The 26,452-nt window shown below is 36.7% G+C and overlaps 1 protein-coding gene across 1 annotated transcript in view; it reads right to left on the reverse strand.

Annotated features, from left to right (window-relative positions):
* The window catches only part of ASZ1 (ankyrin repeat, SAM and basic leucine zipper domain containing 1), a 111,687-nt gene that overhangs the window by 34,972 nt on the left and 50,263 nt on the right, over nt 1-26,452 (reverse strand). The window contains exons 5-6 of the mRNA XM_090286769.1: nt 4,519-4,630; nt 3,884-4,018 (exon numbers count right to left, since the gene is read on the reverse strand). Of these exons, the coding sequence (XP_090142895.1) occupies nt 3,884-4,018; nt 4,519-4,630 (247 nt within the window). The remainder of the gene's footprint in view (nt 1-3,883; nt 4,019-4,518; nt 4,631-26,452) is intronic.

The raw sequence follows: 26,452 nt of genomic DNA on the forward strand, positions 1-26,452 counted from the left end.
CCCTGATCACTGTTAGTCTGTTCCTTGTTTACATGCCTCTTGTTCTATTTTTATTGTTCCTTCCTTCTACTCACTTTCAATGTTGTTGGTCTTTTTCAAGTTCTTGTAAGTGTAAAGTAAAATTGTTTATTTGGGCTTTTTCTTGTTTCTTGAGGTAGGCCTGTAATGCTATTAATTTCCCTCTTAGGATCGCTTTCCCTGTGTCCTACAAATTTTTGGATGTTGTGTTCTCCTTTTCATTAGTTTCAAGGTAACTTTTGATTTCCTCCTTGATCTCATTGTTGACCCATTCATTGTTTAAAAACATGTTATTTACCCAATGTCTTTATGTATTTTTTCAGTTTTCTTTTGTGACTGATATCTAGTTATAACATCATAGTCAGGGAAGATATTTAATATGACTTCAATCTACTTAAATTTACTGAGACTTGTTTTGTGTCCTAACATGTAGTCTATACTAGAAAACATTCCATGTGCACTTATATAGAATGTATATTCTGCTGCTTTGAGTGAAATGTTCTAACAATATTAATTAAATCCATTTGATCTAATATGTCATTTAAGACCACTGTCTCCTTGTTGATTTTCTGTCTGGAAGATCTAACCACTGATGTCAATGGGCTATCAAATCCTCTACTATGACTATATTTCTGTCAATCTCTCCCTTCACGTCCATCAAGATTTGCTTGGCATATTTAGGAGCTCCTATGTTAGTTGCATAAATGTTTACTAGGATTATATCCTTTTGTTGGATTATTTCCCTTCTCATTATGTAGTGTCCTTTGTCTCTTACTATAGCCTTGGTTTTAAAGTCTATTTTGTCAGATATAAGTATTCCTACCCTAGCTATTTTTCCTTTTCATTTGCATAAAATATCTTTTTGCATCCCTTTATGTTTAGTCTGTGTGTTCTCTTGTTCTGAGGTGGTTCTCTTGGAGACAGCATATATATGGGTCTGGTTTTACTATCTACTCAGCTACACTATGTCTTTTGATTGGAGCATTTAAGCCACTTACATTTAAAGTGCTTGTTGATATGTAAGTATTTATTGCCATTTTATTTTTAACTATTTTCTTTTCTTTTCTTTGTTTTCTTTTTCTTAAAGCAAGCCCTTTAACATTTCTTGCAATACTAGTTTGGTGTTAACATACTCCTTTAGCTTTTTCTTCTCTGGGAAGCTCCTTATTTCTCCTTCAATTTTAAATGGATAGACTTGCTGGGTAAATTAGCTTTGGTTGTAGGTCCCTGCTTTTCATCAACCTGAATATTTCATGCCAAGCCCTTTTGCTCGAAATGTTTCTGTTGAGAAATCAGAGCATTCTAATGGGAGGTCCCTTGTAGTTAACTGTGTTCCTCTTGTGGCTCCTAAGATTCTCTCCTTGTCTTTAAGCCTTGTCATTTTAATTATGATGTGTCTTGGTGTGGACCTCTTTCATTTCATCTTGTTTGGGACTTTCTGTACTTCCTGGACTTGTGTGTCTTTTCCCTTCACCAAGTTGGGGAAGTTTTCGATCATCATTTCTTCAAATAGTTTCTCAATCCCTTGCTCACTCTTCTCCTGCTATTCACATGAAGTAGATGTTATTTCACTCCACATTTTCTCAAAGGTTTTTAAATGATCCTCATTGAAAAAGTCTTTTTTTTCTTTTGCTTCTCTGATTGAGTTTTTTTTCTACCTTGTCTTTCAAATTGTTGATTCGATCTTCTACTTCATCTAACCTATTGTTTATTCTTTCCAGTGTATTATTTATTTCAGATATTATATTCTTTATTTGTGACTGGCCCCTATTTTATGGTTTCTATGTCTTTTTCAAGCTGTTGAGCAAGTATCCTTATAATTATTACTCTAAACTCTATATCTGATAAATTGCTTGCCTTCATTTCATTTAGTTCTTCTTCTGAAAAAAGAAAAATCTCTTATTCTTTCATTTGAGGCCTGTTTCTTTGCCTTCTCATTTTGGCTGCCTCTTGTGTTTGTTTCTAAGAATTAGGAAGATCTGAAAAGGTTCTGGTGTAGCCCTATGTCAGACACTGCCCTTGACTGGCCCTGAACAACCTGTTTGGAGCTATCAGTGATCCACAGCTTGTGTCTCCCTCTGCTAAGCCTGGGTGTGTACAGAAAGAACTAAGCTGTGCACCAAGGATGGCTTTTACCAGCACTGACTTGGGGGAGGTCTGCTAAAGTCTCAGAGCTCCCAGAGATCTGCCTTTGTTGGCAGGTTTTCTGTTAGGCTTAATCACTAAAATGGCCTCCACCTGTACTCCGCAGCAGCCCAGTTAAATTCTAGAGGGTGGGGCTATTGCTTCCTCCAAGCTGATGCTGCATGGAGGGGAGTGCTCTGCCCAAGAGACATGTTTCTGCAGTACAGGGAAAGACTCAGCACAGGGATCATCATAGTGGTTGATCCTTCAGCTCTCTCCCCAGAACCACGAGCCTCTCCTCAAGCATTTCTAGTCCACTCTGCCCTCTCTCTGCTGGAGGCCAGGGTAAGTGGTGGCAAATGAAATCTTGTGTGTTGGCTCTTTAAGAACCTCTCTGCATCTCCAGCCACCTCTCCCTGGTGGACAGAAACCCTGCTGCTTTTCATAGCCAAATGTCATTCCTTTTCTGGTTCTAGTCCTCTAGGATGGGCAGCCTAGCTTGGAGTTTAGACCCCACACTTCTCAAGGGGAACCTCCCTGCATACCTCTAGAACTTCAGCTGCCTCCCATGGGAGTCCAGCCAGCCCTCTTATGCCTCCACACATCCTACTAGTCTCATGATGGTGTCGTTTCTTCTGTAAGACCTTGGTTATAAGGCTTCTTCCAGCTAGTGTTCAATTGATTATTCGATAATTTAGCTGTAATTCCAGCTTGGTCTTGAGAGAAGGTTAGTGTGGCTTCCACCTACTCCACTGCCATCTTGGATATTCGATAAATTTCTTTAATATGTAAAATTCAGTGTCATGTACAATAAATTTAATGATGCAGTAAACTAATTAAAAGTCTTTACATTTTCAAAGCTTAGAAAAAAACTGCAAATATTTTCTTAAAGTTTCTCAAGGCTTTAATGATCAGCATTTACTCTAGAATAATTTTGGAAATATACCTTTGATATAGCAAATGAGAGGCATAATTATCAGATAACTTAAAAAATACAGAAAGTTATTCTGCATGCATTAAAAGTGGCATGGTTTGATTATCATATGATAGAATATTTGAAATGACACATGCTGTCAAATTGGAAACTCAGTTTTAGAAGTTCTTGAGTGACATAACTTAGTTTTACAGTTGTATTGTATTTAATCCTTGCTTAGAAATACTACAGACCTTTGGCCAAAAGTTTTAATATTCAGAACAAAAGTTTGTATCAATAATTTAATGTATGACAAATATTTATCATTGACTTTAATATCTGAATGACAGTAGATCATATATTCAAGTATGTTATATCCCTCATCATACATATAGGAGTAAATGCAATTTAAAGGATTTAATTTTTAAATTGTCCAATATGTATTAGTGAAAATATAAAAACATTTTAATTATATGTTCAAATTTTGAAATTTTTATTTGCTTTTTCAATACACTAATACATTTTTAAAAATATAGACCATTATGAAATGTTTATATAGTCTATTACAATTTTATTTCTAGGGCCAAAATATGACATTATCTCTTTTTACAGCTTTTAAATTACCACATCATAGATATCCCTTATTTCGTACAAGATGCATATCCTAGTAAAAGTTTTCCTTACTTGACTGAAGGAAAACTACACATTTAAATATTTAATAGTCAGATACACTATTATTACAGTTGTGAGTTCTAAAAAATACATAAAAGTTCTACAAATGACAATATAACATGCTATAGAAAATTGTTTTAATATACGGAAGAATACCTCTAGATGTTTATTTCTTTTTGCAATCTCGCTTGGTGTATTTCCCTCTTTGGTTTGTAGCATTTTATCAGCTCCAAGTTCAAGCAACTTCAAAACTACATTTTTATGACCCTGACGTGCTGCCCAAGTTAAAGCCTATATAAGTGAGGGAAAAGAAGATTGTTTTAAAAGAAAGACTGTATATGAGAGAGAGAACAGTATTTATGTCATAATAAAGTTAACATGGTTAATTAATAAAATGATGCAATCCCTTCATTTCACAATTTAATGTAAACATATTTCTAAAGTTGTAATTGCAAAGCAGACTTCCAGTGCTGACTGATGTTATAAAACCAAATGTTTTACACATTCAAGTGACATTATATAATAACACAATTTATCTGCCAATCACTGAACTGTTTTGTATAAAAAAAATTCTAAGTGTATTATAGAGCCCAGGCATTGTTCTGTGTTATGTCTTCTGTGTCAACAGTGAAGACAAAGAGAGTCAGGTTTTTGCTTTTCTGTACCAAACAGAAATTATATCCCATCCCTTCTGTTATTTTTCTTAAAAAGATTTGTGTGGCCTACTGCTAGTAATAACAAGGTATCAATATCTTAGAAATAAAAAGGAACATTGTATAACTGATTCTCACAGTATAACCATTCTCATCCTGGCTATTAACTTCTGCTCCATGAGCAACAAGGAGAGCAACAACCTGAGGGTGGCCATCTCGTGCAGCATACATGACTGGAGTCATTAGTCTCCTAAAGAGGAGGAAGAAAAAAAATGTTAGCGTTAATGTTGCCATTGACAGTTACTGAAGTTCATGAATTTTACCATATACAACACCATCAATATTGTTTTGAAAGCAAAAACAGAAAAAAATTAATAAATCAGGTGAGTTAAAAATCCAATCTCACAGCAAATAAGGAAATGAACGCTTTAAAGTATAGCATGCTTACACAGCACCCTCTAGTGAATAAACGTGTTTAAGAAAAAAAAAATCACTAAATAAACCATACTTATAATTTGAGGTTTCATTAATTTACATATTCATGTAGAAAAATATCAGAGTTCCCATACTATGCTTATTCTTGAAATACAGAGATTAATGACACAAGAAACGTCCCTCTCCTCTGAGGACTGCTCATATTAAATGCTTACTATATTTTATTTAGCAGTTTGCTGAAATAAAAATGTAAGTTTAAAACTTTCTCTAATTCTTAATGTATTCTATTACAATTCTACTTTAGTTTAGATGCAAAGAATTTTACTTTAATCAAGAAAGAGATAAATCTAATAGTTTAGCTAGATCCTCTGAGACTATTTTCTGGGAAAGAATAGTTTATCATTTTCCCAAATTAGAGATTCAATCATCTCCTGATTCTATTACAAAGGACACAAAAAGGATTCTATCAGTTCTACTTGGACTGAACTTGGTATTGTGGTCTATTTTAAAGGAGGTCTGGTATTCTGGGCCCAATCTTCTCGAGTCACCTCAAATATACGATTTATATTCAAAGAACTTCACACAATAACAAATTTCGGAATTCTCCATTTTGATTTCATTAAGGAAGTTCAACTTGGTTACTCACATTACATTAGCTACCTATAAACAGAATATTTTTCTTACTAACATAAGGTACAGAATCTCTCCTGACTCTTATCACTCCACACCAATGTCTTTAGCACAAAAAACATTCACATATTTATCTGTTTCTTCTCTTTCCTAGCATGTTACAATTTCAATGTTTTATTGGAAATTACATGCCTCTTTTACCTTGAATATCTCCTATACAGTGGCTTCATTAGATAGACAATTTGTACAAGATGAAGATTGTATTTCCTGGATAACTTAAGCAAATATATAGAAAATATATATACAATAGAAAAAATCATTTGAATCAGCTAATCATTCAAAATTTTCAAAAGTATAAATCGAATCTCTATTGCCTCTCTTCCACCCCACTTCCCCCACAATAGCCCAAATCTGCTCCTTCCAATCTTCCCTATTTCACAAAGCTACTATTAACCAAACAGTATTCCCTCACTTATCGTGGGTATTACGTTCTAGACCTCCCCCGCGATAGGTGAAAATCCATGAAGTAGGAACCTTACATTTATTTTAGTATTAATATATATTTTAAGGCTTTATAAATCCTTCCCACACACTTACAAACCGTTCCTAGTCCCTTATTAACCTTTCCCACTCCCTTATTAACCTTTTCCACACTTTTATAAACACTACTTATGTTCTTAAACATATTCTACACTCTTAAACCTACGTAACTTTAACAACATACGTATACAGTACTGCAAAATCCTGCAATATAGTGAAAAATCCACGATAATTAACTATAACATTTTTAAAAATCCCGTGATACAGTGAGGCTGTGATAAGTGAACCTCGATATAGAGAGGGACTACTGTATTACTTACACCTAAGGCTAATAAGCATTACTCATGTCTGTTCTCCATCACTCCATCTACAAGTCATCGGCAAGTTCTACTGGCTTTACCTTCATTATTATGAATCTAACCACTTCTCACCACTTTGTTAGCCATTATAAGCAGTCAAAGCTATCATTATCTTTCTCTGATGTATATTACTACAAAAGTCTCATAACTGCTCTCCATGCTTCCTTTTTGGCCACTTCCAGTGTATTCTCTGTGAAAATGCCAAGTTATTTTCCTTTCAAGGAATGGCAAGTGCTATTCCCTCTACCATTCCCTAAATCTTCATATTGTATACTTCATCTTATTCAGATTCTTATTAAGAGGAAAAGATCAATAAAATTGACAAACCTATAGCCAAATCGATAATGATAAAAAAGAGAGAAGACACAAATAAGCAATATCAGGAATAAGAGAGGTAACATTAGTACAGATTCTGCAGATTTTAAAAGTATAAGGGAATATTATGAACAAATTTATGCCAATAAACAGTTTTTTTGAAATGGACAAATTCCTCAAGACTCAAACTATCAAAGAACACTCACAATAATTGGTAATTAAAAAACTCCCACAAAGAAAACAGCAGGCCCAGATTGCTTCCCTGGTAAATTCACTGCACAGTTAATGAAAAAATTATACTAATTCTGTAAAAACTCTTCTAGTAAATTGAAAAGGAGAGAATGCTTCCCAATTCACTCTTTGAGTCAAGAAGTACTATAATAAAGGCAGAGAGACATTACAAGGAAAGAAAACTATAGGTCAATAATCTTCAATGAACATATATTCAAAAATTCTAAACAAATTTTGGCAAATAGAATCCAAGAATACATTAAAAGGTTAATATCATATATCATAACCTAGCACAGTTATCCTAGGAAGGTTAGTTTGACGTTTGAACTAAAAAGTAAAACCACATGATTATCTCAATAAATGCAGAACAAGTATTTTACAAAATGTAACTCTTATTTGACAGATGTTAGAACTTCTGGTAAGGGTTTCCATGTCTCCTACTTTTTCCTTTGTAACTCTTTGTATTGTATTTGCAGATTTCCTCACATCCATTTTCCAGTCCACTAATCAGCTCTTCAGTAGAGTCCCCCTCTGCTGTTTTTCATATATACTTAGTTTTAATATTCAACAACAGTTTAAATTTTTCATAATTAATTGGTACTTTTGCTTCATAATTCCTCTTTGTTACTTTGTGGAGGCAAATCTCTCTTTTTATTGCTCAGAGGAATGAAGTTGTATTTAGATTCTTCTGGTTCTTTTTTTCCCCCTCTGTTTCTCTAGTGTAAGTTACTCTTGTTGAACTTGTTTCTCTTTCATAATTTTTACATTCTCCAGATTTTGGTGATTTGTGGTTGTGCACTCATCTTCTGGCTTGTTAAGTCCCTCCATGCATGGAAGACCCAAGCCAGAAACCCTGGCCAGGCCTATCAGTAATACAATTCTTATAGATCGCTAGAGAGGGTTCCTATGTTCCTTTCTATAGGAAGTTACTTCTTTTCCATTCCAGAGATAAATAATTCCTTTTCTGTTTCAACTTTATGAATGTCTAAAATTTGTGGTGAAAGGGAAAGACTTTAGCATATGTCCCATTTAATATCTTGAAGTTATAAACCTATTTTCAAAAAATTCCTGGTCTTTTTGGTCACAGTTTTCTCTCAGAATTTTGAGAATCATTTCATCAAGTTAAAACAATACCCTTGGTACTTGAATAAGAAGTTTAATTTCACAAACTAATTTTTTCTAAATTTTTTAAAAATTCTGAGTCATCCTAGCCAAGAACTTAATGTGTCTATTTATTCAATCTCTTATTATTAACTCCGTGTGGTTTTAAACTTCTCTTGATGTGGGTCCTTTGCATTTCTTGTACACTCAATTTCAGTTATTTAGGTTGTTTGCTTTTGAGACTGGGATCTATTATCTCATTGTATTATCAAGCTGGTTATTACTTCTAAATTGGAAACAATCTGAATTTTGCATATTGGTATTAAAAAACTAGCTCACTTTATATGACTATATGCTTGGTAAAGCTAAGAGTTTCTTTTTTCTTTTAATTTTATTTCTATTGTTTTTCTGTTACAATTGTCCCACTTTTTCCCTCATTGTTCCCCTCCACCCAGCCCACCCCTTCTCCCACGGTCCATCCCGACCCTGTTGTCCATGTTCATGGGTTATTTATATTAGTTCCTTTGCTAAGAGTTTCTTAATTGATTATCTTAGCTTTACCAAACATATATTCACATAATTTTGTCCCCTCTTTCCTAATGAAAAGGGCCTAGCAGTTGGATCAAGGATAACATAGCCCAAAGGTTTAGAACAGGGGTTGGCAAACTTTTTCTGTAGTTTTTTTTTCTTTTCTGTAAAGTAAATGTTATAGGCTTCATGGGGCATACAGTATTGTGGCATAACCACTCAATTCTTCTATTATAGCATGAAAATAGCCATAATAATGCATAAACAAATGAGCATGACTCTGTTCTAATCATATTTTAGGGATTTGTAAATTCCTAGTTTAGAGTATAAGTGGTATTCATGTAAGTGTACATAAATTCAATCTGTCTAAATCAAACCTAGTCTTCAGCACTTATTGACTGTACAACCTTAGGCAACTTTCTTAAACTCTTATTGCCTCGATTCCTACAACTTTATATGGTCAAAATAACAGTTTCTACTTTAGTGGCATCTATTTGTGATATTATCATAATCTGTGGTAATGAGATAACAATGTTCAATAATGAGAATAGTACTAGACAAAAAGTAAATGTTCTGGCATTATTAGCTACTTGTAGTATTATTTGTATGTCTTATTTTCTTCTCTTGAATAACTTAATTGTCTTAAAGATCCCAAAACAATGTAAATTCAAAAAAAGAACCAAAAAAAAGAACATTGAACAAGTATCCTGTCTTGTCCTTGAATTAATGCAAAGGCTGCTAGTGTTTTTCCGTTAAGCATATGACTTGTTTTGTTTTCAGATATACAAAAATCAGACTTTTAACTTTAATAAAATTACCCTTCTAGCACCTATCAGAACAATAATCCACTTAAAAAATCGTGACCCATGTTGGAGAAGGAGGGGACAGGGTGCAAGGAAGCAAGAGGGGAAAAAAAAGTAGGACAACTGTAATGGAATAACAAACAAAAAAATTTTAGTGGGGGAGAAATGAAAATATGAAGAATGAAAATGCCAGTTCAGTGAATATTAGAAGGACAAGGATTTTCCTTCACACTGTGTATATTTCTCCCTACCTGATCCCTCCAGAGTTTGGCATTCAAAAGAAGTAAGTAATGACATAAGGTTCTTTGCATAAAACTAATAAGACCAGTTGTTAATAGAGGTTTTATTGACCAAGACTTTGACTGGAATGTTATGCCTAAAGGAGACATGCTTGGGCTCCAGCTGTTACCAAAAGGCCCTGATGAACTGGGAGTGACTTTCAAAGGTAATAAAAGCCCACGAGATAAAAGGCCTGGTTCCGTGGTTGCTTGTGCAGTCTACAGCAATCTTTCCAGGGAAGGAATGAAGGTTGTTTTCCTGAAATATGGCTAGAAGGGACCTTAAGGCACAATGAAAAACTAGAAGGATTTGGAAAAGACAGGTGTGTACAGGCAAAGCTGAATGCCAGGTATGTGGCTCAGCTTCTGTGCCCTGAAGGGCAGACTGAAGGTCACCCTAAATGTTCCTTGCCTAAGTTCCAGCAAAGCAGAACTAAAGATCATAAGTGATCATTTGCTGCTCTTGTTGTGTTTATACAAATGAACAGGATAAATTAAAAATGGATTTAATGCAGTCCCTTTAATGACAAGGAGGGTAATCTTAGGAAGAAAAATCATTATTCAAGGAAAATCACAATGATCAGTGGTAGACTATAAAGTAGTGCAGCTAACCGTGTTTAAAGTTTATTTTCATTTAAAATATGTTTTCACTTGAAAGTTAAACTATGTCTGTGCTATCATCAAAGATATTTAATTTACAGGCAAGAAGAATGTTAAATGCCTTGCAACTGGGTGTCTTTCCAATAAGACAGTCTTACAGATTTAGAGACTTGTATGTGGGTTATGTTATATAAATTAACATGTGCTTTCTGTTTTTAAAGGGCATAAGCCTATGATCTCATTACCTGAGTGATTGTCTGTACATATAGGCCTCACTTAATCCTGTCTGTAGCGCTGCCTCCTAAGACTCAATGGTTTGGCTGAATTAAGTGGCTGGGTTGGTGAAGAATGGGGTGGTCTGTGGGCTTCACTCTAAAACTGGTTCCTCTTTTCTATCCTAATGGCTTGGACCGAAAGGGCCCAGAGGTCTGAGAGGGGGGAAACCTAAAATATTTCCCTCATCCCAAACTAAGTATAATGGGTAAAAGGGTTTTGGACAGGTGAGATGTGCCTGGCACACCTTCCTCCAAAGAAGCTCCCCCCCCTTTTTTTCCCTAATGTGGGACATTGAAAAATTAATCCCTGCCTTTTGTCATCTAGTAGTTATGGATTGAATGATGTCTTTTAATGCTTTTTCCAAATCTGTTGCCCCCAGAATACAACAAGGATGCCAGCCTGTTAAACCAAGCATGCCATTGTCCGGGGACAGTCGACTGACCTGGAGTCTGCATGATCCTTCCCCATGTGGAAAGGCCACCCTCCCCTCCACATCCCCCACTATTAGGGATTTCTGGACCCAAGGGTAGGTAGGACGACGACCATGTCCAGCTTGAAGCAGCTAGAGGAGCTTGAGACCTTCGCCCATTGTCCTTTATAAGATTATAAAGGGTCTTAATATCTGAGAGGGAGGGATTGTTATTTTTTACTGTTAAAATAATTAATTAATCATTTATTTATTAAAAGAAGAAGAAAATATGAAAGGGTGAAGTGGGAGAGCTTGTATGTATCAACCATGGGCATGGATTTGGTGGGGGATTGCTGGGGGAGAGGGGATGCTGGGTGGAGGGGAGCAAAGGGGAAAAAATTGGAACTATTGTAACAATATAACCAATAAAATATAATTAAAAAAAAGAAATCCTTAATGACCAGTACTTAGCATAAATTTCATGCTCAATAAATATTTATTAAATTAAGTAAAAAAAAAAGAAAAAAAGAAAAAAGTCGTGATGCATTTATAAAACTTATTTCTCAAATATTGAGCCATTTTTTCAGTTAACATACATCCCATTTGAATCACTGGATATTATTCATATAATATGCTGATGAAATTTATTTTGCTGATTTATTCATTATACTTTGATCATTCGTTATGCTCTGTAACTATTTAAATTATATTCATGTAATCTATTCCTTGAAAGTTTAAAAGAAGTAACCTGTTAAACCCTGTGAGCCCAGGACTTTTTTGGAGAGTTAGCTTTCTCACAATTTTTCTCAAGAGATAGAAATCACAACATAAAAATTAAAAAACAACAAAAACAGCATAAACAAAAATGATCTAGAAATAACAGTTTAACACATATAAGAATAAAAAGCTAAAAATCCATATACAAAATGGTCTTATAACTCACTAAGAAACAGGTGGACCACCAAATAGAAAAATGGTAAAGGTCACAGGCAATTAATACACAAAGAAAAATAAACAACTAACAAAAATGTGAAAGACAAATCAATTAAGTATTATTGGAAATCATGCAGATTAAAATGAAGTGTCGTTACTTATAAATCAGATGGAAAAATTTAGAACATTAAAAATATCCAGTGATATGAATGTATGGATCCTTGCAAATCATGCTGGAGGTAAAGTGATTCAATCTTTTCAAAAGATAATTTGGCAGCACCTATCACTATTCTAAATACACATATGAGTATATCTGTGAGTCAGCAACTCTGCTTTAGGAATGTGTTCTATAGAAAACCTACACAAGTTGCCAGAGATGTTCACTGTATTATATTTTGTAATACTAAAAACTGAAAAAAATCCAAATGTTCTTCAATAAAATATGAGGTTAAGCAATGATTTTACATCAATACAATGGAATATTATGCATCTATTATAAAAAGAGAACTATATCTATACATACTGGCAAGTATAGTGTCCATAAAACACTGTTCAGTTGCAAAAGCCAGTTGCATTACAGTATATGCATGATGAAGCAAAAGTAGGTTTACAGTTATTTGTATGGCAAATAATACAATAATTAATAAATATAATACTAGAATAAACTCTGAACCTACTTTTGCTCCTTCCTGTATAATTCTATTTAATTTTTTAAATCTTCACTTGAGTTTTGATTTAGGAGACAAAGGAAGGGAGAGTGATAGCGATAAAAAGATAGATAGAGAGAGAACATCAATGTGAGAGAGAAACATTGATTGGTTGCCTCCTGTACATGTGCTGACCAGGTATTGAACCCACAACCCACGCATGTGCCCTGACTGGGAATTGTATGGGACAATGCTCCAATGAACCAGTTAAAAACAAAAGAAAAATGCTAACACATGGAAGAAGTTCTGCAAGAATATGTAACAACCTTCTATAAGAACTAAAAAGAAGGGAAAGAAGATTTTTCGCTTTCTAATTTACAGTTTTTCAATTTTTTTAACAAAAATCTTGTATGGTCAGAATTTTAAATAAAAATCAATTTTGAAGAAGTAGTGAGAAGCTACACTCTTCTGGAGAACTTAAGCATTGAGGGAGATTTCTTACTCAGCCGAGAGCCTATGGACTTGGGAAGGATCCAGATAGCTGACTAGTCCCAGTTTCTCTCTAGAAGAGCAGCTGCTCTCACTTCAGAGTTGCACTCAGCCTTAGCCTACATCACACTGCACATCTGTACAACAGCATACAAGACATGGCAGGCAGAGTGACTCTCAGAGGCCAGCTGAAAGCAAAAATGAAACAAAGAATGACCCAACAGCAACTAAAACTCCATTACAGAGAGAGAGCCCACATAAACGTCATAAAGAGCATCCAGCTCAGGAGATCAAGGTGATTTCACCAATGAGTCCCACAGGTATCCTACCATGGAAACCACCCCATGAAGACAGGGAATCAAAGCAATCCCAACTAATATGCAGAAACAAACAAGAGGAGTTGCCTAAAATGGGAGACAAAGAAACAACCCCCAATTGAAAGGAAAGGAGGAATCCCCAGAAACACGGATTAATGAAATTGAGGCAAGCAAACTAAGACACTGAGTTCAAAATAATGGTTATAAGGATGCTCATGGAGCTCACTGAGAACTACAAGGAACTCTATAGAAACTACAAGAACTTACTGAGAACTACATCAGCATGAAAAAGGACATAGAAAGTATCAATAAGAGCCAGGAGGAAATGAAGAATACAATACTTGGAATAAAGAATACCTCAGAAGAAGTCAAATGCAGGCTAGATAAAGCAAAGGATCAAATGAGTGAACTGGAGGACAAGGTAGAAAAAACTCCCAGACAGAGCAACAAAATGAAAAAAAAAAAAAGAAAAGACTCAAAAAGAAGAGCATTTCAAAGAGCTGCAGAACATGAAATGTAACGGTATTTGTTATCAGAGGAATACCAGAAGAAGAAGAGCAACAAGGAATAGAAAACCCGTCTGAAAAAGTAATGACAGAAACCATCCCTAACTTGATGAGGGAAAAAGTCATGTAAGTCCAGGAAGCACAGAAGGTCCCCAAAAAGATGAAGTCAAAGAGGCTCACTATAAGACACATCATAATTAAAGTGGCAAAATTTATAAAAACAAAGAGAATATTAAAGGCAGCAAAGGTGAAACAACCAGTAACATACAAGGTAATTCCAATAAGGTTATCAGCTGACTTCTCAACAGACACACTACAAGTCAGAAGGGAATGAAAAAAGCATTCCAAGTAATGAAAAGCATATGATATGCCTGCAACCAAGACTACTGTACTCAGCAAGGCTCTCATTTAAAATGGAAGGCGATATAAGGAAGTTCCCTGACCAAAAAAAAAGGCTAAAAAAATATATCTCCACTGAACCAACATTGAAAGAAATGCTAAAGAGACTGCTTTAAGGAGATGAAGAAATGGGGGGTGGGGGGGGGAGAACACAGGTACAGTGGGAAAAATGGCAAGGAATAAGTACCTATCAATAATAACATTAAATGTAAATGGATTGAAACTCTGATCCAAAGTATAGGGTAGCTCAATGGATAAGAAAACATGACCTGCATATATGCTGTCTATGAGAGCCCCTGCAGTATGAAATATCTGGACAGACTAAAAATGAAGGGATGGAAAAACATATTCCAAGCAAAAGCACAGTTAAAAAAAGCTGGAATAGCAACACTAACATCAGACAAAAGAGATTTCAAACAAAGGCCATAAAAAGAGACAAACAAGGTCACTACATAAAACTCAAGAAGTAGTCCATCAAGAAGATACAAGCCTTGTAAACATATAAGCACCCAACAGAGGAATCCCTAAATATATAAGGAAAATCTTGGAGGACTTCCTCGACAGTGACACATTCATCGTAGGAAATATTAACACCCTATTGTCAACAATGGATAGATCTTCCAAGCAAAGAATCAACAAGGATATTGATGCACTGAACAACACTCTAGATCAAATGGACTTCATTGACATATACAGAACCTTTCACCCCAAAGAAGTAAAATATACATTCTTTTCTAATGCACATAGAATATTTTCAAAGAGATAGACAAACAGTAGGACACAAAACAGGCCTCAGCAAATTCCAAAAATTGAAAGCATATCAAGCATCTGCACAGATTACAATGACATGAAACTAGAAACCAACCTCAAGAAAAAAACTCAAAAACATTCAAATTCATGGAGCCTGAACAACACGCTATTAAATAATGAATGGGTTAACAATGACATCAAGGAAGAAATAAAAGTTTCTGGAAACAAGTGATAACGAATACACAACAGCCCAAAACCTATGGGACACAATGAAAGCAGTTCTGACAGGAAAGTTCATACCAATAGTACTACCTAAAAAGGAAGGAAGAATCGCAAATAAAAAAATCTAACCCAACAGCTACAAGGACTAGTGTAACAACAAGAAAGCCCAGAGCAAGTAGAAGGAAGGAAATCCTCAAGAGCAGAGTGGAAATAAATGACATAGAGACGAAACAAACAATTCAAAAGATCAACAAAAGAAGGAGCTGGTTCTTTGAAAAGATAAACAAAATTGTCAAACCTTTAACCAGGCTCATCAAGAAAAAAAGAGGACCCAAACAAACAAAATCAGAAATGAAAGAGGAGAAATCACAACCGATACCACAGAAATACAAAGAACTGTAAGAAATTACCACAAACAACTGTAAAACAAGAAGTTTGACAACCTAGATGAAATGGACAATTTCTGGAAACATAGAATTTTCCAAAACTGAATCAAGAAGAAGCAAAGCCTGAACAGACCAATAAAAACTAGTGAAATTGAAGCAGTAATAACAAAAAAAAACTCAGCACACAAAAGTCCTGGACGGGATGGATTCACAGGTGAACTTTATAAAACATTTAGGGAAGAACTAACTACTATCCTTCTCAATTTATTCCAAAAAAGTCCAACAAAAGGGAAGACTCCCAAACTCTTTCTATGAAGCCAATATTACCCAGATTCCAAAACCAGGTCAAGACACAACAAAGAAAGAAAACTACAGGCCAATATTGCTGATGAACATAGATGCTAAAATCATCAACAAAATTTTGGGAAACCGGATCCAAAACACATTAAAAAGATCACACACCATGATCAAGTGGTATTCATCCCAGGGATGAAAGGAAACTTTAATATTCATAAATCAATAAATGTAATACAACACATAAACAAAATGAAAGATAAAAACCACATGGTAATATCAATAGATGCAGAAAAAGCATTTGACAAAGTACAACACCCATTTATGATAAAAACACTCATCAAATGGGAATAGAGGGAGCATACCTCAACATAATAAAGGCCATATATGAGAAACCTGAAGCGATCATCATACTCAATGGGCAAAAACTGAAAGCATTCCCCCTAAGATCAAGAATGAGACAAAGATGTCCACTGTCCCACTCGTATTCAACATTGTCTTGGAAGTTCTAGCCACAGCAAGCAGACAAGAAAAAGAAATAAAAGGCATTCAAATTGGAAAAGAGGAAATAAAACTGTCACTATATGCAGATGACATGCAAGTGTACATAGAAAACCCTATGGACTCCACTAAAAAACTACTCAACCTAATAAGTGAATTTGTCAAAACCGCAGGGTACAAAGTCAAAATTCAGAAATTGAAGGAATTTCTGTACACCAACAATAAAATATTAGATACAAACTAAAAAAAAAAAAAAATCCATTTACTATAGCAACAAGAAAAATGAAGTACTTAGGAATAAACTTAACCAAGGAGGTAAAAGACCAGTACTTGGAAAACTACATAACACTGAAGATACAAATAAATGGAAGCATATACCATGTTCATGGATGGGAAGAATCAACATCATTAAAATGTCCATACTACCCAAAGCAATTTATAGATTCAATGCAATCCCTATTTAAATACCAACAACATGTTTCACAGACCTAGAATAAATACTTCAAAAATTTATATGAAACCCAAAAAGACCCCGAATAGCCACAGCAATCTTGAGGAAGAAGAACACAGTAGGAAGAATCACAGTATCTGATACCAAACTATACTACAAGGCCACAGTAATCAAAAGAGTCTGGTCCCGGAATAAGAAAACACATACAGATCAATGGAATAGAACAGAGAGCCCAGAAATAAACCAAGCACTATATGGTCAACTAATATTTGACAAAGGGGAAAGGAACATAAAATGGAGTAAAAAGAGCCTCTTCAAAAAATGGTGCTGGGAGAACTGGACACAGACATGCAAAAAACTGAAACTAGACCACCAGCTTACACCATACACCAGAATAAACTCAAGATGGATCAAAGATTAAATGTAAGCCATGACACCATAAAAGTCCTAGAGGAAAACATAGGTAGGAAAATCTCAGATATCCTACATAGCAATACTTTCACCAATATATCTCCTAGGGTAAAGGAAATAAAGGGAAGAATAAACAAATGGGACTACATAAAACTGAAGAGTTTCTGCTCAGCAAAAGAAAACAACAGCAAGATGAAAAGGGAGGGAAATAGAAAGATGGCGGCGGAGTAGGGGCAGTGTTCTCTGCTTGCTCCTGTTACAGAGGGACTTCAGGAGCGAATGTGGAGAGGAGTGACTGAGTGAGTGTGGATCTCGGATAGTGTGAACAGGAAAGGGAGTGTGGGAGCAGCATGGAGGGGTGTGGAGGGGTCTACCGCGCACTACAGGCTGAGTCGCTCCAGGACCCTTGCATCTGCCATACCATGATGCCGGAGGGCTCGTTAGCCTGAAGCTGCTTGGAGGCTCCCCCTGCTAGGGGCGCACTGACCAGTGAGATCTCAGAGGGAGTTAGGGAGAGGATTTGGCTGAAAAAGGAAGAGGCATGGGAGAACAGTGAACAACCAGGACTGGGAGAAACTGTGTGATCTGAGTCTAGGGAGAAACCGCCTCAGCTGCAACCCCCGACCGAAAGCTCGGCATTCGGGGCATGTGGGGTGCTTGTGCTAGGGCCCTACAGGACAAAGGGACAGTTTTGGGGTGAGGAGATGGCCCAACACAGGAAAGCCACTGCAGAACTCCAGACTGGGGAGAACTCCTGGGCAGGAGAACGCCGCTTGCCCCCGGCACTTTGAGCAATCGCGCTAGAACCCCACAGAACAAAGGGATAGTTTGGGGGCAAGAAGAGAAGTAGCGTGTGCAGAGCATGTAGGCAGGGAGTCGAGCGGAGGCTGTGGCATGGGAGTGGGGACAGTTTTGGGGTGGGGAAAAGGGCCCACACAGAAGGACCACTGCGGAACACCAGAAGGAGTGAGAACTCCTAGGCAGGAGAGCGCTGCTTGACCCTGCGCATTGACCGATCATGCTAGAGTCCTGCAGAACAAAGGGACAGGTTTGGGGTGGGGAGGGAGGTAGCCCGCACAGGCATATAGATGGGGAAGTAAGCAGAATCTGTAGCTCAGGAATAGAGACAGTTTTGGGGCAAGGAGAAGAGCCCACATAGGAAAGCCACTGCAGAGCTCCAGACTGGGGGAGAGGTCCTGGGCAGGAGAGCGCTGCTGGCCCCAGCGCTTTGACTGCGCTTCGACCGGTAGCGCTAGAGTCCTGTGGAGCAGAAGGATGGTTTTGGAACAGGGAGAGAGGAAGCACGCGCAGGCATATAGGCTAGGAGGTGAACGGAGGCTGTGGCTCAAGAGTGGAGACGGTTTTGGGGTGGGGATAAGGGCCCACGTGGAAAGGCCGCTGAGGAGCTCCAGACTGGGGGAGAGCTCCTGGGCAGGAGAGTGCCAGTGGGCCCGGCGCTTTGACCTATTGCGCCAGAGTCCTGCAGAACAAAGGGATGGTCTTGGGGTAGGGAGAGAGGTAGTGCGTGCAGGCATATAGACGCGGAAGCTAGCGGAAGGTGTAGCTCGGGAATAGAGACATGACTGGAGGCAGGGCAGAGACTGCTGGCAGGCGCAGGCTGGCCCAAGGGTAGGAAGGCATAGCTGGACAAGCCTGAGGAGGGCTGAGGGTGCCACAGGAGAGGACAACTAAACACAGCTCACAGCAGAGCAGCGGTAGGTCCACGAATAAAAGACTAGCAACCTCAGAATCAATCAGGATCTTCCCATAGCCAGCCAACCAACCAGAAAAGATTTGAAACCCATGGAATTTTGACTAGGGGCGGACCCAGGAAGGAAGGGAAAAAAAAAAAAGAGAGACTGTGCCTAAAAGTTGAATTAAAATCCTTTCATTCTTTTATTTCTTACTCTCTCTCTTACTGCCCCTCCCTTCCTTTCCTATTCTCTCTTCTTTTCTCCCCTCCTCTTCCCTCCTTTCTCTCTCTTTAGTATGTCTCTCCTTCGTCCTATTCTTTGTTAAATTTTTAATTTTAATTTTTTCCCCTTTCCTTCCTATTCCTTTCTTATTTCCTTCCCTCCCCCTTACCCTTGTCCTCCCTCCTTTCCTTTCTCTCTCTTTCCTTCTTTCATGCTAAGTACTTTCAATTTTATTAATTTCTTTCTTTATTTCATCCCCTTTCCCTCTCCATTCATTTTTTTCTTCCATTTCCCTTCTTTCCCTTCTCTCTCTATACTCTTTCCTTCTCTCTATTCTACTTTATTTTCTAATCTTTTAATTTTTAAATTTTAATTTTAATCTATTCCCCCACCTCTTCTCTCCCCTTGTTATCCTTTTTCTCTTTCCTCCCCATCCCTTTTCTACTTTCTCTCTCTCTCTTGTATTTCTAACCTTCATCCTATCTTTTATAAATTCTTTAATTTCAATTGTTCTCCCTCTCTACTCTCTCCTCTTCCTTTCTATTTCCTCCGCCCCTTATTCTCTTCCTCCCTCCCTCCTCTTCTTTCTTTCCTTCTAAGTACTTTTAATTTTATTACTTTTTTCTTTATTTTGTCCTCCTCTCATCCATTCATTTCTTTTTTCTTCCTTTTCCCATCTCTTATTCCTCTCTCTATATTCTTTTTCTTTCTATTTTATATCACTTTTTAATCTTTTATTTTAAAATTTTAATTTTAATTTATTCCCCTCCCTCTTCTCCCTCCCCTTCTTCTTTCTTTCTCTTTCCTACCTTCCTCTTCTCTATGTTCTCTCTCTCCTCTCTCTCTTCTTTTCTTGCTATTTTCTATTCTGTATTTTTATTCTTGAAAAATTCTTTCTCTAATCTGTTTCCTACCTTCTAACCCCCAAATCCCTCTGCCTCAATTTTTGGCCGTCTGTCTGCTTGGATGTCTGTTGTGTCTATCCTTCCTTCCACACTTAACATATAGCATATACCTACTATATAAACAGTATTATACACTTCCACTTTCTCACTCCATACTGCAACACTCTCCTCCTTTTCAAACATACAGTGTAAATGTTAATTGCTGTCTTGCATAGTCTTGACCCCAAGTGGTAATATTATTACTCTATCACTTTCCCTCTCAAAAATCACCCTTCCTTCATTTAAAACAACTCCTGTTTCTCCTATGAAATAAGAGTCTTAATATACATACAGGTATATTAATACTGGCTCGTTTGCAGCTGATACTGAGATTGTAGTTGGGGGAGATATTGGAGGGAGTGGGTTTCTTGCCTGGGTTGTGTGATTACATTTTAACAGCACCCCCACAAAAGAACTCAAGACAAGGTGGGCAGAGTGACTCTCAATCAACTAACCAGAGGAAAAGACCCACCAAAGAGTAGCTGAAATACAACCAGACAGATTAAACAAATGGCCTAAAGGGCAACACAAGTGCATCAGGCTCAGAAGATCAAAGAAACTGCACCACTGAATCCTCCAGGTCTCCTACAAAGAATCTCATACCACAAAAGTGAGAAATCAAAGCAGACAAATCTAATAAACAAAAACAAACAAGAAGAATTCAACATGGGGAGATGCAGAAAAAACCTCCCAATGAAAGGAAAAGAGGAATCCCCAGAAAGAGAGCTAGATAGAACAGACATGACCCAACTATTAGACACAGAATTCAAAAAAAAATGGTTATTATGAAACTTAATGACCCTGACAACTTCAAAGAAAACTACAACAAACTTCAGGAAAATTACCAACAACTCCATGGAAACTACAAAGAACTACAGGGAAGCTACAAGGAACTTAAAGAGAACTACACCAGCATAAAAAAGGAAATAGAAAATATTAATAAGAACAAGGAAGAAATGAAGAATACAATCTCTGAACTGAAGAACACAGTAGAATCAATCAAAAGTAGGCTAAATGAAGCACAAGATCAGATCAGTGAATTAGAGGACAATGTAGAAAAACATTCCCAGACAATACAACAAAATGATAAAAGTTTTAAAAAAGAACAAAGAGTTTAAGAGAACTGCAGGACAACATGAGACAAAACAACATTAGAATCATAGAAATACAAGACCGAGAAGAGGAAGAAAAAGGGATAAAAAACCTGATTGAAAAAGTAGTGATAGAAAATTTTCCTAACTTGATGAGAGGAAAAGTCATGTAAATCCAGGAAGCACAGAGGGTCCCAAGGAAGATAAACCCAAACAGGCCCACTCCAAGACACATCATAATTAAAATGGCAACATTCGAAGACAAAGAGAAAATCCTAGAAGCAGCAAGAGAAAAACAGCAAATAACATACAAGGGAGCTCCGATAAGGCTAGAAACTGACTTCTCAACAGAAACACTACAAGCCAGACAGGAATGGCAAAAAATATTTCAAGCAATGAAAAACAAAGGACTACAACCAAGAATACTCTACCCAGCAAGGTTCTCATTTAAAATGGAAGGTGAAAAAAAAAGTTTCTCAGACAAAGGAAGACTAAAAGAATACATCTCCACAAACCAGCACTGTAAGAGATGCTAAAGGAAATGCTGTAAGAAAAAAAAGAAAACAAGAGAAGAGGAACACAAGTACAAAGGGAAATGAATAAATACCTGTCTATAATAACCTTAAATGTAAGTGGATTAAACGCTCTAATACAAAGACATAGGGTAGAAGAATGGATATGAAAACAGGACCCACACATCTGCTGTCTACAGAAGACACACCTCAAAACAAAATATTTACACAGACTGAAAGTGAGGGGATGCAAGAAAGTATTCCAGGCAAATGGTCACGCAAAAAAGCTGGGGTAGCAATACTTATATCAGACAAAACAGATTTCACAGCAAAGGCCATAAAAGAAGACAAAGACATTTCATAATACTGAAGGGAACAATCCATCAAGAAAATATAACCCTAGTAACATATATGCACCCAACATAGGAGCACCCAAATATGTAAGGAAAATACTAGAAGACTACAAAAAGGATATCAACAGCAACACATTCATAGTAGGAGACTTTAACACACCATGTCAACAATAGACAGATCTTTGAAGCAAAGAAACACCAAAGATATTGAGGTATTAAACAACACCCTGGACAAATTGGACTTAGTTGACATATACAGAACATTTCACCCCAAGGAAGAAAAATTCATTCTTTTCAAGTGCACATGGAACATTTTCAAAGACAGACCACATTATAGGACACAAAACAAGCCTCAACAAATTCAAGAAAATTGAAATTATATCAAGCAACTTCTCAGATCACAACGCCTTAAAAGTGGAAATCAACTTTAAGGAAAAGACTCAAAAACATTCAAACTCATGGAGAATGAATAACATGCTATTAAATAATTAGTGGGTAAAGAACAACATCAAGGAAGAAATCAAAAAGTTTCTGGAAGCAAATGATAATGAACACACAACAGCCCAAAACCTATGGGATACAGCGAAAGCAGTCCTGAGAGGAAAGTTCATACCAATACAGGCCGACCTTAAAAGGATAGAAGAATCTCTAATAAAAAATTTAACCCTACAGCTACAAGAACTAGAGAAAGAACAACAAGCAAAGCCCAGAGCAAATAGAAGGAAGGAAATCATCAAGATTAGAGCAGAATTAAATGACATAGAGACTAAACTAACAATTCAAAAGATCAACAAAAGTAGAAGCTGGTTCTTTGAAAAAATAAACAAAATCGACAAGCTTTTAAATAGGCTCATAAGAAAAAAAGAGAGAGGGCCCAAATAAATAAAATCAGAAATGAAAGAGGAGAAATCACAACTGATACCATAGAAATACAAACAATTGTAAGAAACTATTAAGAACAACTGTACCACAAGAAATGTGACAACCTAGATGAAATGGAAAAATATCTGGAAACATATAATCTGCCAAAACTGAATCAAGAAGAAGTAGAAAGCCTGAATTGACCAATCACAACCAGAGAAATTAAAACAGTAATAAAAAAACTCCCAGCACACAAAAGCCCTGGACCGAATGGTTTCACAGGTAAATTTTATAAAACATTTAGGAAAGAAATAACTCCTATCCTTCTCAGACTATTCCAAAAAATCCAAAAAGAGGGAAAACTCCCAAACTCGTTCTATGAAGCCAGTATTATCCTAATTCCTAAACCAGGTCAAGACACAACAAAGAAAGAAAACTACAGGCCAATATCACTGAGGAACATAGATGCTAAAATCTTCAACAAAATACTGGCAAACTGAATCCAACAACACATTAAAAAGATTATACACCACGATCAAGTGGGATTCATCCCAGGGATGCAACGATGGTTTAATATTCGCAAATCAATAAATGTAATACAACACATAAACAAAATGAAAGATAAAAACCACATGGTAATATCAATAGATGCAGAAAAAGCATTTGACAAAGTACAACACCCATTTATGATAAAAACACTCATCAAATGGGAATAGAGGGAGCATATCTCAACATGATAAAGGCCATATATGAGAAACCTGAAGCCAAGATCATACTCAATGGACAAAAACTGAAAGAATTCCACCTGAGATTGGGAACAAGACAAGGATGTCCACTCTCTCCATTCCTATTCAACATAGTCTTAGAAGTTCCAGCCACAGCAATCAGACAAGAAAAAGAAATAAAAGGCATTCAAATTGGAAAAGAGGAAGTAAAACTGTCATTATTTGCAGACGACATGATAGTGTACATAGAAAACTCTATAGACTACATGAAAAAACTACTCGACCTAATAAGTGAATTCAGCAAAATAGCAGGGTACAAAGTAAATATTCAGAAATCAAAGGCATTTCTGTATACCAACAATAAAACATCACAGATAGAAACTAAAAAAAAAATTCCACTTACCATAGCAACAAGAAAAATAAAGTACCTAGGAATAAACTTAACCAAGGAGGTAAAAGACCTTTACCCACAAAACTACATAACCTGAAGAAAGAAATTAAGGAAGATATAAATAAATGGAAGCAAATACCATGTTCACGCATGGGAAGAATCAACATCATTAAAATGTCCATACTACCCTAAGCAATTTACAGATTCAATGCAATCCCTATTAAAAACACAACGACATATTTCTCAGACCTAGAACAAATACTTCAAAAATTTATATGGAACCAAAAGAGCCCGAATAGCCCAAGCAATCTTGAGGAAGAAGAACACAGCAGGAGGAATCACAGTACCAGATATCAAACAATACTACAAGGCCACGGTAATCAAAATAGTCTGGTACTGGCATAAGAACAGACATATAGATCAATGGAACAGAATAGAGAGCCCAGAAATAAATGCAGGTCTATATGGTTAACTAATATTCAACAAAGGGGGCAGAAACATAAAACGGAGTGAGAAGAGCCTCTTCAATAAATAGTGTTGGGAAAACTGGACAGGGACATGCAAAAAAAATGAAACTAGATCACCAACTTACACCGTATACCAGAATAAACTCAAGATGGATCAAAGACTTAAATGTAAGTCGTGGCACCATAAAAGTCCTAGAAGAAAACATAGGGAGGAATATTTCAGATATCCCACGTAGCACCATTTTCACTGCTATATCTCCTAAGGCAAAGGAAATAAAGGAAATAATAAACAAATGGGACTACATCAAACTAAAGACTTTCTGTGCAGCAAAAGAAAACATCAGCAAGATGAAAAGGGAACCAACCGTATGGGAAAATGTATTTGCCAATGAAACCTCAGACAAGGGATTGATCTCTAAAATATATAAAGAATTTATACAACCCAACACCAAGAAGACAGACAACCCAATTAAAAAATGGGCAAAGGACCTGAACAAACATTTCTCCAAAGAGGACATACAGAAGGTTCACAGACATATGAAAGGATGTTCAACATCACTAGCCATCAGAGAGATGCAAATAAAAAAACCACAATGAGATACCACCTCACACCAGTCAGAATGGCCATCATCAACAAATCAACAAACAACGTGTGCTGGTGAGGATGCGGAGAGAAGGCAACCCTGGTGCACTGCTGGTGGGAATGCAGACTGGTTCAGCCACTATGAAAAACAGTTTGGAACTTCCTCAAAAAACTAAAAATGGAACTGCCTTTTGAACCAACAATTCCCTTTCTAGGACTATATCCGAAATATCCTGAAACACCAATCCAAAAGAGTCTATGCACTCCTATGCTCCTAGCAGCACAATTCACAATACCCACGTGCTGGAAACAACCTAAGTGCCCGTCTGTAGTTTAATGGATCAAAAAACAGTGGTACATTTACACAATGGAGTACTACGTAGCAGAAAGAAAGAAGGAACTCCTACCATTTGCAACAACATGGATGGAACTCGAGAGAATTATGCTTAGCAAAATAAGTCAGGCAATGAAAGAAAAATACCTTATGCTATCACCTATTACAGGACACTAATGAACAACATGAACAAGTGAGAAAAATTGTAACAGAGGTATGTGAACAAGGTGTAGACTATCAATGACAAGGGGGAAGAGGGGAGGGAGAGAAGGGAAAAAGAAGGGGAAGGGTCTAGTCAAAAAACATGTATATGTGACCCATAAATATGGACAACTGGGTAGGGAATGACTGTGGGAGAAAGAGTGGGCAGGAAGAGGGGAAGTAATAGGAAAAAAAATGTGGGACAAATGTAATAGATAAACAATTTTTACTTTTTTCTCTTTCCCTCTCTAGTGGGGGGAAGAGAGAAGAAAAAAAAAAAAGAAAATATAAGGAATGGAAACGCAATTCCAGTGAATATTAGAAGGACAAAGATTCTCCTTCATGCTGTATATTTTTCTCCCTACCTGATCCCTCCAGAAATTGGCACCCTGAAGAAGTAAGTAATGAAATAAGGTTCTTTGCATGAAAATAATAAGACCAGTTGTTAATAGAGGTCTTGTCAATCAAGACTTTGACTGGAATGTCATGTCTAAAATAGATATGCTTGGGCTCTGGTTGCTACCAAATGCCCTAAAGAAAGAAGGGTGACCTTAGAAGGTAATAAAAGCCCATGAGGAAAAAGGCCTGTTACCTAGGTTAGATGTGCGGTCAATGGCAATCTTTTTAGGGAAGAAATGAAGGTTGCTTTCCTGAGAGATGGCTAAAAGGGACCTAAAAGCACAATGGAAAACCTGAAGGACTTGGAAAAGACAGGTGTCTACAGACAAGGCTGAATGGCATGTACGTTGCTCAACTTCGGCGCCCTGAAGGGCAGACTGAAGGTCACCCTATATGTTCCGTGTGTAAGTTCCAGCAAAGCAGACTTAAAGATCATAAGTGATCATTTACTGCTCTTGTTGTGTTGATGCAAATGAACAGGATA

This window comes from Furipterus horrens, unplaced genomic scaffold, assembly GCF_987537825.1.
Source record: "Furipterus horrens unplaced genomic scaffold, mFurHor1.1.pri manual_scaffold_9, whole genome shotgun sequence".
Taxonomy (NCBI): Eukaryota; Metazoa; Chordata; class Mammalia; order Chiroptera; family Furipteridae; genus Furipterus; species Furipterus horrens.